The 15395-nt window shown below is 41.1% G+C and overlaps 1 protein-coding gene across 1 annotated transcript in view; it reads left to right on the top strand.

Annotated features, from left to right (window-relative positions):
- Nucleotides 1-1708: 1708 nt before the first annotated feature.
- The window catches only part of acacb (acetyl-CoA carboxylase beta), a 31350-nt gene continuing 17663 nt past the window's right edge, over nt 1709-15395 (top strand). The window contains exons 1-14 of the mRNA XM_037681047.1: nt 1709-1763; nt 5389-5940; nt 11787-11919; nt 12001-12139; nt 12745-12854; nt 12966-13047; nt 13133-13231; nt 13347-13456; nt 13537-13647; nt 13722-13931; nt 14028-14198; nt 14283-14444; nt 14524-14687; nt 14995-15145. Coding sequence (XP_037536975.1) covers nt 5402-5940; nt 11787-11919; nt 12001-12139; nt 12745-12854; nt 12966-13047; nt 13133-13231; nt 13347-13456; nt 13537-13647; nt 13722-13931; nt 14028-14198; nt 14283-14444; nt 14524-14687; nt 14995-15145 — 2181 coding nt within the window. The 5' untranslated portion in view covers nt 1709-1763; nt 5389-5401. The remainder of the gene's footprint in view (nt 1764-5388; nt 5941-11786; nt 11920-12000; nt 12140-12744; nt 12855-12965; nt 13048-13132; nt 13232-13346; nt 13457-13536; nt 13648-13721; nt 13932-14027; nt 14199-14282; nt 14445-14523; nt 14688-14994; nt 15146-15395) is intronic.

Genomic DNA, 15395 nt, shown 5'->3' with positions numbered 1-15395 from the left:
TACTGTAAGCACTAATAGCATAAAAGCAATAAAAATACGTCAAACAACAGCACAAACATGAGTCTGTGTGAGCAGATGAGCATGCATGAACACAGCAATATGAAACAGATCAGCAGCAACATTTATTCACAGTGATTATTCTGGTTAGAGATTCATAAGTCTAACAGCCTCAGGGTAGAAGCTGTTCCTCAGTCTAGTGGTTCTACACTTAATGCTCCTTAACCTCCTTCCTGGGGGGAGCGGAGCAGAGGTTGTGTGTGCTGGGTGAGTGGGGTCCTTCATGATGCAGGTGGCCCTCTTCCTTCTTCTTGATGTGTAAATGTCAGTGATGGTGGGGAGGCTGACTCCAACAGACTTTTATATTGAGCTGCTAAGTTTCAATTATTTTACCGGTAAATGGTATCATAACTTCGAGATATCATTGCATGATTTAGATTATTTTTATGAAAATGTCTGAAAAGGTCTATCATACACAGCACTCTTAGACCAAATGTATCAAATATATTATATTACTAAAATATGTAAGATGTTTGGCACATTTTTTTAATAATTTGTGCTACACATAATCAGAGTTTCCAGTGCCAAACTGAGTTATTTGTAATGTTTTAACACTGCAGCCTAACACAAAATGAGTAACTGTGATTTGATTAACTTAGTTTAGTAACATTAGAAAAATTGTGTTTAGTCCAATGACAAATAACTAGGCCTGTCATGATAAATAATAAATCAATTAATCGCATGATAAATGAAAATTATCAACCTCATTTTCATTTATCGGCTTTATCGTTTCTTCGTGTCTCTCTCTTTCTACTGAAGACACTGGATGACAAAAGGCTCAACTCCGGTGCTCTTCACTGACCCCTCCTTTCTCTTTAAATCTGTTGTAACCGTCCAAAATCGAGTTTTTGGATCGTTAAAAGCAGCTAAGCTGAGAAGCTAAGCTACAAGCTAAGCTAACAGGCCGACGTCGGGGAAAAAACCTCCGTCTCGTCGAAGCTCCAAAATTCACAGTTGAAACCCGTGCCTTTGTGTAAAAAGTTTTTCTCTGCAAAAAGAAGCTGAAAATTTGTTTACTGATTTTTAAATTAAAAGCTTTGTGTGAAAAATGCTATGCTAAAGAGCTCAAACCACACCAACCATCCGCCATTTTGAGAACCTAAGAGAGACAGTCCATGTCACCAGGGGGCCTCCCTCCCATTTTTCTTAAAGAGACACGCTGCTGCTCCCTCACTATCCATCCTTGGGTTCAAACTGTCTTATACTGCCATCTGGTGGTCAAAAATGTATTACACACAAAACAAATTAACATTTCTCCTTAAATTTGACAATGACTAATCAAACAATATTATCGTTTATTGCAATAATTTCTGAGAAAATTAATCGCCTAGCAAAATTTTTGTGACAGGCCTGCTGGACTGCAAATAACTTTCAAAATATAATAGTTTTCTTTATTGATCTTTTTTTTTTAAGCTAAAAGGATAAGTTGAAGCTGATTTTTTAATTTTTTTAGGAATTTAGCAGGAACTTCACAGTTTTAAAATTTGTTGCCAACATATGAACAATATGATTGTTCTCTTTAAAAACATCCGTCCCGTTTCACTTTTAGTTAATTAAATTGATTGGGTGAAACATCTTGCACGCATTTGATCTTTGTAAGATCCGTGGGCGGAGCTTAAGACTCTCCTCCCTCATGTTTACTATCGCGCTCAGTAGAAGGAGGCGCTGCTGTCGGCGGATACAAGATGACGCCGCCCGCACCAGTGGTAGGTGTTTTTGTCCACATTTTGCTGCTCCTCCACGCTCTAAAATGATTCAAACCGTCATGGAGATTACCAGCGGCGCTCTCTGAATGCACGGCTCGTTTATTTGGCCAGTTAGGCAGGAAGAAATGCTTTTTAATTCACAATGAAAGCTTAGCTGAGCTTTGTGTGAAGACTGAAAAATGTCAGTCAACGGTTCGTCTCGCGCTGACAACAAACAGAGCTGCTTGCGTTTTGAAATGACGCTCCGCGAAGTTTAAATAGGTTTTTTTTTTATAAAGAAAATACGAGTTGTGTGAATATCGGTCACTTTGCAGCTCAAAGCCTTTTGTTATTGTGCACATTTAGCTGTCGGCTGAGGTCAGCATGGAGCTAAAGTATTTATTTATCCACTTTTATTGCTCAGCTAAATCACAAACTGTAAACAGCCGTGTCAACATTGTTTTTTTTTTTAACAGTTTGACACACACACAAAAAAGAAACCCATCAGATCTGCTTTGAGGACAAATACCTTTTTCCCACACCCAAAACAAACCTTTAGTTTGTAATCTAAGTAGGAAATCGTTATCTTTGTACACAGATTGCACACCTGCATGGGTTTAATTAATGTTTTTAATGAGTGTTTGCTGTTTGTATGGATGTTTCTCTTGCTTTCTCTCCCTCGTGCTGACCTTTAGCCCACATGGAGCAGCCACTCTCGGCTCATGTCAGCTGTTTTGAGCAGCCTGTTTAATAATGGACTCTGGCTGGGAAATGCCTCCTGTCATGTCCTGCTGCTGGACTTTGCAAAGAAAAAACAAGTGCAAATTCTTATTAGCAGCTGAATTGGTAAGAGAGAGGATTTTTTTAAAATCTCCTGGTACCCAGAATACATGGTGTCTGAGAGTTTCTGACCTCTGATCTCCTGGATGGCAGTTTTTACAGATTAGAAAAGCAAACAGACACAAATGCTACATCCAGTCACGTTTTCTCAGTTCACTGGACTCAAGGACACATCACACCTCACAACTGCAGTGGGACTCATTTAGCCACTATCAAGGTTATCCATTGATGCTGTGGTATTTAAAACGTCCATCCATTATCTTTTACCCACTTCTTCCTTTTCGGGTCACCGGGGTCGCTTGTGCCCATATCCAGCAGTCACTGTGTGAGAGGCGGGGGACACCCTGGACGGGAGGAAACCGGAGTACCTGGAGAAAACCCACGCATGCACGGAGAGAACATGCAAACTCCACCCAGAAAGGTCCCGGGCCGGGATTTGAACCGGCGACCTTCTCGCTGAGAGGCGACAGCTCTACAAACTGTGCCACCGTTGGTATATGATGAAGTTAATAGCTCAACTGAGAGATGTCCTTCCTATTAAAAAGAAATGAATACCGTATTTTCCGGTGTATAAGTCGCACCTTTTTGTATAAATTTGCAAGTCATGTGATTATACACCGAAGCGACTAATACATTTATTTTTCCCATATTCATAATGCAATTGTTGACTGACGCTTGAAATGTTCATTCATAGACATGAACCAGTAAACATTACCAGTTGCAGCCACTAGAGGGCCCTCTAGGCTTTTATATGTTGTTCCTTCACCCTGCTACCCCCCCCCCCCCCCACACACACACACACACAAACATTTACTTGGGGACAACTGAGATGAACTTAACACAAGTAAAATGCCCCCCAACAGAAAATCATATTTTGTAGATTACAAACTGCAGGTAGTAAAATAAGTAGCTCAAAACGGTAATCGAGCAACAGAAAGAAAGTTTGTAAACGGGTGAAGTCCGTGCAGTCTGTCTCACTAGCAGTCTGTCTCACATGCAGTCTGTCTCACCTGCAGTCTGTCTCACATGCAGTCTGTCTCACATGCAGTCTGTCTCACCTGCAGTCTGTCTCACATGCAGTCTGTCTCACCTGCAGTCTGTCTCACATGCAGTCTGTCTCACCTGCAGTCTGTCTCACATGCAGTCTGTCTCACATGTAGTCTGTCTGGGGGATTCAACCTGGTGGAAGGGACGGCCGCACGGCGGAGGAGGATCCCCTCTCGTGGGGAACATTCCTCCCATGTCTGGCTGGCTCCCGCTGGGCACATTTCCTCCGTGCTGGTGCACCATCCATCCATCAATCCATCCATCCATCAATACATCCATCCACCCATCAATCAATCCATCTGTCTCACCTGCAGTCTGTCTACCAGCAGTCTGTCTCACCAGCAGTCTGTCTCACCTGCAGTCTTTCTCACCTGAAGTCTGTCTCACTTGCAATCTGTCTCACCAGCAGTCTGTCTCACCTGCAGGCTGTCTCACCAGCAGTCTGTCTCACCTGCATTCTGTCTCACCTGCAGTCTGTCTCACCAGCAGTCTGTCTCATATGCAGTCTGTCTCACATGCAGTCTGTCTCTTGGGGACGCTGCGGTCATCCGCCATGTATCTGATATGGACTGGGAAGCTCAGTCCTCACCTCCTTCTACAGGTGTACAGTGGAGAGCATCCTGTGCTCCAGCATCAACGTGTGTCATGGAGGCTGCACAGCTGCAGAAAGAAAAGCTTTGCAGAGAGTGGTGAAGGCTGCACAGAAGACTGTTGGAGTCAGCCTTCCCACCATCACAGACATCTACACCTCCAGATGCAGGAAGAGGGCCACCTGCATCATGAAGTACCCCACTCACCCAGCACACACACTTTTTATCCCGCTCTCTCAGGAAGGAGGTTAAGGAGCATTAAGTGTAGAACCACTAGACTGAGGAACAGCTTCTACCCTGAAGCTGTTAGACTCATGAATCTCTAACCAGGATAATCACTGTGAAAAATCACATAATGTTGCTGCTGATCTGTTTCAATGTTGCTGCTGATCTGTTTCATGTTGCTGCTGATCTGTTTCATGTTGTGTTCATGAGTGCTCATCTGCTCACACAGACTCATGTTCGTGCTGCTGTTCGACGTAATGTTTTTATGCTATTAGTGCTTAGTGTTTATTTAGCTGATGTTTTTCTTCATTCATTCATCTTATTGCTGTTTTTTTTTTCCATTTTATTGTTGGATGTAACTGGGACCTTGTGTACATAATTTCGTTCCACCACATGTACCACGTATGATGCGAATGACAAATAAAGAACCTTGTATCCTTGAATCGGAGAACATGACCTGCCCTGCTCTGATTGGTTAAAACTGTGGCTCTGCTTCTTCATTTGATAAAAGCAGCATCAGTTTAGTCCATGTAACATCAGTGATGGTCAAAATGACGGAAATCCGTTGTGGCAATGGACGACTTTAATCCATGTCTATATCACTTGGTTGGAACAACCTTTAGGCGAGATCTGGTTGTCCGAGACAAAAATAGGTTGTTGGAAACCACTTCTCTTGATCCCTGCATACAGTTTGCTGGGACCTTTTTTGTTTTTTATTCTAAAAATGAAAAATATATTAAAAAAAAAAAATTCTAAGTGAAGTTGTCCTTTATTCACTCAGCAGGTCACATGAACATGAGTGCATGGGTGTTTCGAAGTTTTCTAGGCCCATACGCAGATTTATCTTTAAAGTAATTTTTTTCAAGGTAGCTCAAGTATTTTGAGAAAATGTTACTGTCGTCTCTTGAATAATTACGTTAATCTTGTTCTTGTTCCATTCTCAGAATATGTCTGCAGATGCTCCAGTTTGCAGTGTTGGGATTAATCCTGTGGATCTTCGTGCTCTTGTGGAGAATTAACACCGAGTCAGTAGCAATGCCTGTGAAAGGAGAGGAATCTCTGTCTAGCTGTGGTTCCCAGGCAGCTGAGGAGGACATGTCCACTTCAAAGACCGCTCCTCGTGCAGACAAATATTCCCCGTCAGCAGCCGCTGTGAAATTAAATCACAATGAGAACAACAATCTGCTGGCCAATGGTTCTGCAGGCTGTGCAGTCAAACCAGAGGAGTGTGATCCTCCACAGGCCTCCTCTAAAGTAAACCCAGAGCAGCCGCAAGCCCCCCAGAAACCCCTCATATCCAACACACCAATGCACGACTCCGGACCTGAAACCAGGGAGCGCCTCAAGTTTATTCTCGGAGCATCAGAGGATAACTCGTCTGACGAGGAAGTAATGGTAACGAAACCTCCGGACGATGACGCTCAGCCACTCATCTCTGCTTTAAAATCTGGGCTGGAGTCTCCTACAGCGACACCGCCCAGCTCTTCAGTCATCAAGTAAGGGTTTCTATTTCAATCTAACGTCCGCTGAGTGACATTTAATGTCTGAGGTCAGGCCTGTTTTCCACATGCGGCTTCGTGTTGGTACAAATAAAGCACAAAAGCTTTCTGGGGAAATAATATCTGGATGATTGAGCTTACAAACCTTTTTCTATAACCGATTTGTTTGTGGGTTTGATTTCTCTGTCCTAAAACTTGTCATATAAAGAGGCGTTGCTGCTCCTCCACACTGTGTTATCACCTGACTACATCGGACCGTGTTATTGTGGTCTGCCAAACATCTCGGCTCTATTATTGGAACAAGAGCTTCAGCCAGTGACTTTGAAAACTATCGGTGGTTTGACTTGTAAACGGTCTTCAAAACGGTTTGACCTGTTTTTTGCTCGTTTTGAAAGTTTGTATTTTTTTTTATGCACAGATGAGATACTTTTACACAATGGAGAGCAAAATGAGTTTAGTGCACGTAGCTCTGTGCTCTGCTGCTTTTTGGACTTGCTCAGTTAGAGATGTGTGTCAGCAGGATCATCACGAAGGAGAAAAAGGTAGGCCAACTGTGTCTGCAACAAGAGATTTAGAGATCTAAAGTAGGTTTGTACGTATCGGATGTATCATTATTTCCGAAGGCCTTGAAACATTTTATTTTAATACAAAACCACACGTCTGTATATTAAAAATACCTAAACAGATCAGACAATTGTGTGTCATGTCCACTCTTATTTTGAAAAACCACAATAGAGCGAATCCGCGATAAACGAACCGCAAAGTAGCGAGGGACTACTTTATTATATTTTTTGCCATATCCACCTGCACCTCAGAACAATCCAGGCATCATTCAAACAAATTTCAGACATTTTGGTTATAGTTTTTAAAAGTTTCTATAACAGTTGTAGAAGGTAGATTTTTTTAAAATGGTAAAACAAACGGCACAGAAAGTGCAGAAACTTATGTTTGGTTATTTCTTTGTTGTAACAATTCTTCTTCATAATAAACCTTATAACACTGAAAAGCCTATTGATTTTCCCTTGAATTGTACACATTTGTTAGTAAAATACATTTGTGGATTGAGCAGTAGAGCTGAGCATGTGGGTTGTGCCCAGGTAAAACTTGCCAGATCTTATTTTCCATTGCCAAACAGCTTATTATTGTTTTGCTGCGTGTTTTGACCTTTTGGTACTGCATGACTAGCAGGTGCCTGATTGGTGATAATTAACTCTATACTCCAATTTGACAATGCTAGAGCAATGTTTATCTGAGATTATCTCCAGAAATTGGGAGTGGAGGGGATTATTTAATTCAACCTTTATTTTTACAGGTTAATCCTATTGAGCCTCAGGGACTCATTTACAAGAGAGACTTGATTTCTTTAACAAAGAGTGATGACGACAGCAGGTAATAATCTCCTGAGAGCGCACGCTGTAGCTGCACTCACGCAGTGACATGTAGGAGGAGATGTATGAAGGCAACAGACCAAGAAGTGATTTAAAGATGAAAATGTACCAGTGGGAGAGTCTGTGAAGTTAATGATGTCCAGTTAACCAGTGAATACAGGGTGCAGTGATGGGTACGGTAGTTACAGCCGGTTATGAATCTTAGTGCACCGTGATAGACAGCATCCAACATCTGCAAGGTGCTTGTAGGAGCGTTCATATAGATGTCACTAATCAATGGAGGGAAGGAAAGTCACAGTTACAAGGTGTTTCCTAGCATTCAGAGTTAAACAGGATCTGTTGCTGAAAAATAAACTCAGTTTAACTTTCAGTTTTCTTACTAGGTTTTGAAGCTTAAAAGAGAGATGTGAGTCGACCAAGATACCCAAATATTTATAGGAATCAACAAACTCAATGGGGACACCATTTGAGGATAAAATCAGCGGAAGAACTGCTGGGACCAACTTCCTGTTTGAAAAAAGCATCCCTTTCATTTTGTTAACATTTAGGACAAGTTTGAGACGGAACAAATCTGACTGGATGATGTCAAAGGTGGATTGCAAAAGCTGGAAAGCCTTATCAACTGTTTTAGCTCGACAATAAACGACTGTGTCTTCAGCATAGAAATGTAAGGATGCATCAAGGATGCTTTGACCTAGGTTACCTATGTAGATTGTAAAGAGGGTGGGTCCTAAGACTGAGCCTTGTGGTACACCATCAATGTTGCCAGGTGTACGATAATTATCGTATTTGTACAACAATTTTGCCCTCTGTACGATCAGTAATCCCAAAAAAGGCCAAATATACGATAATTTGACCATTCCGTGAATGTGTGGTTGTAATTGGTTGTCATCAGCCTGTCGCAATGTCTGTAGGAGTTTTTTTGTGAACCCTGAAGGCATCTGTGTCCAGAAACAGAAGCACGATTGGCTGGAAATTCCAGCCAATCGTGCTTTTCTAAATGTTATCTACGATGCGTTTGCCTCAGAACAACGGCCATGATTGGCTGAATAGTCCGCTGCGCCCGCCCCATGAGTGAGGAAAAGAAAAGAAGAAGAAGCAGAGCCGGTCTGGAAGCGGACTCATCACGACTATATTACAATAATCCTACATTTCTCACCTGGCAGCACTGTACACCATTGTTGACTGTTAAATAACTGGAGGAAGTACCATTATGTTGAACACATTGAGATGGCCTGCTCTCTTGAACTCAGCCCTGTTAAACTCCTCTGGTGTCAGCTTGGGTGTGCCGCTTGTTCCAACACAACCATGACTGGCCAACTTGCAACAAATACCAGTTGAAGAATGGGATGTCGTCTCACAGCAGTGTATCACAAAAGCTGCTGAGCAGCATGCGGATGAGGTGCCGGGTTGTTGTGGCTGTGTATGGTTCTTCCACATGCAGGCTCCTGCTTGTTAATTAAATTGCCAATATGGCTTGTTTCTTCACAATTCAATCATCTAAGCCAATAAACAACACACACACAAAAAGTCAAGAGCAAAATAAGCTGTTGGGCATGGGAGAAGAGTTTTTGTGCTCATTTCTGAACAAATGTAGCAACAGTTACTGGGAAAATAAACTGGTCCTCCATTGGTGAAATCTTAAGTGCAGTTGTTTCAACCAATAAATAATCAACCAAACACACATTTCCTTACGTTTTTGTGCCAAGTGTAAACACCGTGTTGCATAACTTAAAGCTCCGGGTTTGTCACGGCTCCCTGCAGCCTGTTTTTATCAGCTTCAAGTTTTTCTTCTCGCAGATTTAAAAACAAACGAGGGGAAAGAAAAAAAAGAAAAAAGCTACAGAGCAGAAAAACACGGAGCTGTTTCCTCTTGGTTTCGGTTCAGTCAGAGACTAGATGTTTTTGCAGCACATGGAGGAGGCAGCAGCTTCTTCTACAGACCTCTTTGTTATTAATGTGGTCTTATCACAGATGAACTTCCACCGACGACTTTAGCGGAAAAAAAAAAGCAAATAAAAATGGAGCGAAACAACTTGTTTCCATATCTCCAGAGGTAAGACCTCCAATTCGTCTCTGTGTAACCAGACACTCAAATATCTGCGGTGTTTGGTTCGTGAACAAACTTTTACTTTTTATTCTTCTTATTATATATATATATATATAAAAAAAAACAAGCTGAAAGTTTCACCAGAAAAAGGCGAAGAAGAAAAAACATGAGAGAGAAGCTGACGGATGTAGCGGCTGAACTTCATGCTAGCTAACAAGGCTCTTTGGGTGGACTTCGCTTTTTGTTTTCAGGAAATAAAAAAAAAAAAAAAAGGACAAACCGAAGGAAACGCGTAAAACATCAAATAGCTTTCAAACGAGTCGTTCTTGTGAAGCAGCACAGTAATAAAGTGACTTGCAGTGGAGTTGCATAATGATGATAAGCAGCGCGTTTTAATAAAATTACAGCTGCTTGTCCTGAGCTGACTCAAGAAGTTATCAGCTTGTATTTCCTCTGAGCTGTACAGGACAAGAGTTAAAGTTCACATCAGCTCTGATATGTCTTGCACATTCACTGCAATGTTCACAAGACCAGATGTTTTTTGTCTTTATTAACCTGGGACAGAGTTTATGACATTAAATGTATTCAGGAAAGAAGACGTAAAGAGGGCAATGGAGGCAAGTACATGCAGTTTTCTTGTAGTAAACATGGAGGAGATGTTTATTCTTTCATTTGTTTCTGGGTTTATTCTTTCAAATATTAGAGATTCATAATGTCAGTCATGTTGCAGCCAACTGCTTTCTGTGTTCTTGTCTGCTCGTTTGTTTTTATCTGCTGTAAAGCAAATGATGGTGGTTTATCACTAACATTTGGTTTTATTTTCTTATGGATTCAGCTGTTTTAAGGTGCAGCTGTGGTTGAGTGGTTAGAGCAGTCGTCCTCCAGTGGGAGAGTTGGAGGTTCGATTCCACCAACAGTCACATGCTGAAGTGTCCCTGTGCAAGGCACTGAACCCCTCATTGCCTCCGATGTGTGTCCCATCACTGAATGAATGTGATGTGTGTCTCTATAGATTCAGAGAGAGAGATTCTATAGATTCTGTAGGAATGGGTAAATGAGGGCACAGATTGAAGTGTAAAGTGCTTTGAGTATCTTGATATGATAGAATGGTGCTATATAAGTGCAGTCCATTTACCATTTAAATTTTGCAACAACGAGATAAAAGTGAGTTCATTTAAATAGTGTATAATTTGGTCCCTTGGCTTTGGTTTTAGCTGCTTGGATTGACCTTTACCTCGGATGCTTATCTATAGAACCTTGCTTAGTACATTGACTTTAGTATTTTTCAACTTGGGGTGCACCGATTAATCGGCCGGCTGATGCATCGGCCCCGATTTCCTTAATTTTGAGAAATTGGAAATCGTCCGATACTTGCATGAGAAACCAATTTTACCGATTTTTGTAGTTTTAACAATTGTCTGAACTTCATTTATATTTCAGAGCATTATGGCCAGTTATAACAAGTTTGTGTTGTTTCTAGGATATTGCTCAAGGGAATGTTTTTCAATAAAATAATGTTGGAAATTTAAAGGTGCATTGTGACCTTTATAACACCTGACAGTGTCGCTTATAAAACAAAAATCGTTATCGGATCTGAATCGGCAGATCAGACTTTTTAGAAATCGGTGATCGGCCAGAAAACTATCGGTGCACCCCTATTTTCAACCTTTTTATGTGTTAAAAAAGCTTGCAGTGCTCTTCTTTCTATCTTCCACAATGATGATTTCACTTTTCCTTCATGAAGACTTTATTTTTGATGTTTATTCCTTTTTATAAAGAGAGCTAATTACCGGTTGTTGACATCAAAATTTGGTCGTAAAAAGCAAAAGTTTGAACGCTAAAGCAGTACGTTTTGTCAAAAGTTATTGTTAACCCAGCTGCGTATGTTATATGAAACAGCGCAAAACTAAAATGAAAGTACAGTCTGTGTGATTATTTCAACGTGCTTACCTTTTTTTCCAGGACTGTGAACATCTGGTATAGAATAAGTGTTTGTAGACTCAGTTTCTGCTGCTGATTAGTTGTGAATATACAGTTATGTTGAAGTGTCATTTGAAAAAACAGGATCAGAAACAAAGAGGGTTGCTCTGCACTTTGTCTCTATATGTTGCAAAAGGAATCTAACCTTTCACTCTGAGGGTTTTTATTCATCACTGCTGTAATACACTTGTTGCAATCATGGTGTCTGTTTTAGACTGGCACTATTATGTGGCTGTTTCGCTCTGGTTTCAGAAAAATACTTTCTGTTTTTCCTGCTTTGGTCTAACATGGTGAATTATATTCAGGCTGTATTTGCCCAGGATTATTCATTTTTGCTAATTTGTAACAGAACAAAATAAACTCAAGTAACTGTGTTTTGCTGTGCCGTGGGGGAAGTATGATCACTCATAATTTTTCCTTTGCAGGACTAGCATGTCTGGTCCTCACTTGGTGAAAAAGGGACGTGATTATAGAAAAATGGATCTACAGAGAGACTTCACTGTGGCCTCTCCTGCTGAGTTTGTCACACGATTTGGTGGCAGCCGCATCATAGAGAAGGTAGGGATAATACTCAGCAACAGCTTCCATTGTTTGGTTTGTTCACGAGTCTTAATTGTGTGGTTTCTGTTTCTCTGACAGGTCCTGATTGCTAATAATGGCATTGCTGCAGTCAAGTGTATGCGTTCTATCCGCCGCTGGTCCTATGAAATGTTCCGCAACGAGAGAACCATTCGATTTGTTGTCATGGTAACCCCTGAAGACTTGAAAGCTAACGCAGGTCGTTATGCAATTGTTATATATATATATATTATAACTTATCAGTCATTACCACAAACCTGTTTGAGTTAAACACCTGTGATGTGCAGAAAACATCCTAATATTACAGAAATCTGACATGATGCACAGGAATTCACTCATTTTGTCACATAACTGGCATATGTTATTTTGAACTTTGTGCAACCAACGTGAAACAGGAAATGACATCAAAGGGGAACACTTTAAAAAGGAGAACTTTTTTTTATTGAACCAATGTTATGTACACTGTTTTTCTCTCTCTGATAGTGACTCAAAAATACTGTAAAGAAACATCAGATTCTTCATTACTGTCTGTGTTCTTAACCATTGTAGCAATGCTCTGTTCACATACAGGCGTCCCCCTTTGTCATAACTTCCTGTTACTGTGCAACTGTTCATCTTAAACAGTTGAAATTTGTAAATTTGCAGTGTGAATCTTTTTTTGCAATATGTTTTTAATGTTATCGTTCCAAAAATCCTTTCATATTTATTACAAAAAATTGATGTCACGGGCACTTTAAAGTAAGAAGAAAACACTTCAGACTGAGTCATGAAACATGATTTGTGTTGATGTTTTTACTCTTTCAGAATATATTAAAATGGCCGACCACTATGTACCTGTGCCCGGTGGCACCAACAATAACAACTATGCCAACGTAGAGCTGATAGTAGACATTGCTAAAAGAATCCCAGTGCAGGTACATTTCACACTTCCTGTTCTGTCTAGGCTATAGCTTGTAAGTTCGAACATTCATTATTTATGTTTTGCTGATTAACCGCAGTCAGTAATAATACCACGTCTCTTACAGGCTGTTTGGGCCGGCTGGGGCCATGCATCTGAAAATCCCAAATTGCCTGAACTCCTGAACAAAGCAGGGATATCATTCTTGGGTAAAAGTTGTTGGAAAACGTCATTAATTATTGTGCACATTTAATAAGTCACATATTATCAGCTAGAACCTGTTGTTTCTCTCAGGACCATCCAGTAAAGCCATGTGGGCTCTAGGAGACAAAGTAGCTTCTTCTATTGTTGCTCAGAGTTCTGACATTCCCACACTACCATGGAGCGGATCAGGTGATTCATGACACGTTCACACTCTCAAAGGTCCCACTTATGACATGTGGTAGATGATTTGAGGCATTGTGGGCACTTTAGGTAGGTTCATGATGTGCTCATCTGGTGTGCTCAGGTCTGAGAGTGGATTGTGCTGAAGAGGACCAAAAACGAGGCAACGTAGTCATTGTTCCTCCGGAGATCTACACAAAGGGCTGTGTTCATGATGTTGATGAGGGTTTAGCTGTAAGCAGTATTTTTTTTTTTAACTGTTCTCAGTAATTATACATATTTTGACAATTATAATGTGTTCTGTTTGTTTTCAGGGAGCTGAAAAAATTGGTTATCCAGTTGTCATCAAAGCCTCTGAGGGAGGAGGTGGAAAAGGCATCCGGAAGGTGGAAAGTTCTGAGGATTTTCCAAGTTTCTTCAGACAGGTTTGTTTTATTCCATTGTGTCAATGAATACCTTGAACACGTTTATTGAGTTCTTGCATTCTTTCTAACTGCAGGTTCAGACAGAGGTCCCTGGATCACCCATTTTCATCATGCAACTGGCTCAGCATGCGAGGCACCTTGAGGTGCAGATATTAGCTGATGAGTATGGAAATGCCATCTCTTTGTTTGGACGAGACTGCTCCATCCAGAGACGGCACCAGAAGATCATAGAGGAGGCTCCTGCCACCGTCGCTCCCGCCTCAACTTTAGAGCAAATGGAGCGGGTCAGTTTGCCGTAGTGCAGGTTTTTAATCCAACTGCTGATCATTTTCTCTGGTTTGGACAGACTTTGTGTCATCTGTCTTTACATTGTGTTTCAGTATGCTGTGCAAATGGCCAAAATGGTGGGTTATGTGAGTACAGGTACAGTGGAGTACCTCTACTCAGAAGATGGAAGCTTTCACTTCCTAGAGCTGAATCCTCGCTTACAGGTAGAACATCCGTGCACAGAGATGATTGGAGATGTAAACTTACCAGCTGCCCAGCTTCAGGTAAACATTTGTTGCAGACTTGAAAACGTACAAATTCTTCCTGCAGCGTGGCTAATAGTTTTAATTCCATGTTTCCACTAATAGATTGCAATGGGCATCCCTCTTCATCGAATTAAGGACATAAGATTGCTTTATGAGGAAAGTCCATGGAGTGACACTATCATTAGCTTTGAATCCCCAGAATGCATTCCCAGTCCAAGAGGACATGTTATAGCTGTTCGGATCACCAGTGAGAACCCAGATGAGGTAGATTTTAATCTCATCAACTCTCAAAACACAACTGACTGGTTTCCATGTGTGATTTTGTCTTCTGACTTCACCTCAGGGGTTCAAGCCCAGCTCTGGCACCGTACAGGAGTTGAACTTCCGCAGCAGTAAAAACGTCTGGGGTTATTTCAGTGTGGGGGCTGCTGGTGGCCTTCATGAATTTGCAGATTCACAGTTTGGACACTGCTTCTCATGGGGAGAGAATCGTGAAGAAGCCATCTCGTAAGCCTGTGTTGTTTGTCTTTTTTCAACGCTCTGCTGATTGAGCTTTAGATACGTAGATTATCTGGTGTTTTCTTGAATGTGAGTCAAGGATCAATAATGCAATATCCGTCGTAATGTTAGTATTACGACAGATCTTGTGACATACAGTATGTGGAGTGATAAATGCCGGGTTGTGCCAACTGTTTAACAGCAGTGAAACATCAAGCATAAAGTATTTGCACTAATTCTACTAGAGGTTAAACCCTAAAAATTAATTGTGTAATTGATTATGTTTATTAGATGTCATATTTCCAATGTTTTTCAGGAACATGGTGGTGGCTATGAAGGAGCTGTCAATCAGAGGGGACTTCAGGACAACGGTTGAGTACCTCATTAGGATTCTTGAGACCGAAAGCTTCAGAAACAATGACACAGATACCGGCTGGCTGGATCACCTCATAGCAGAGAAAGTGCAGGTCAGAGAGTGAAGAAGGTGCACAGTAAATCATGCAGCCAAATGCTGAAGGGCTGAATGTTTGTAATTTCTAAAATGAAACCTGATACTTCCTTTGAAGCAGCTTAGCCCAGTGGATATGGTGGTTGTACTTCACTTGAGTGTTATGGGGTTTAATCCCTAGCCCCTGCAACATTCCAAAGTGTCTTTTAGCCAGACACTGTACCCCCACTGACATGCCTCTCTATGTATGAGTGAGAATATAAAAAGTT

The sequence above is a fragment of the Nematolebias whitei genome, chromosome 8 (genome assembly GCF_014905685.2).
Source record: "Nematolebias whitei isolate Nwh7 chromosome 8, NemWhi1, whole genome shotgun sequence".
Lineage (NCBI taxonomy): Eukaryota > Metazoa > Chordata > Actinopteri > Cyprinodontiformes > Rivulidae > Nematolebias > Nematolebias whitei.
Note: the sequence above shows the minus strand (reverse complement) of the source record. Positions and strands in the feature narration are given on the sequence as shown.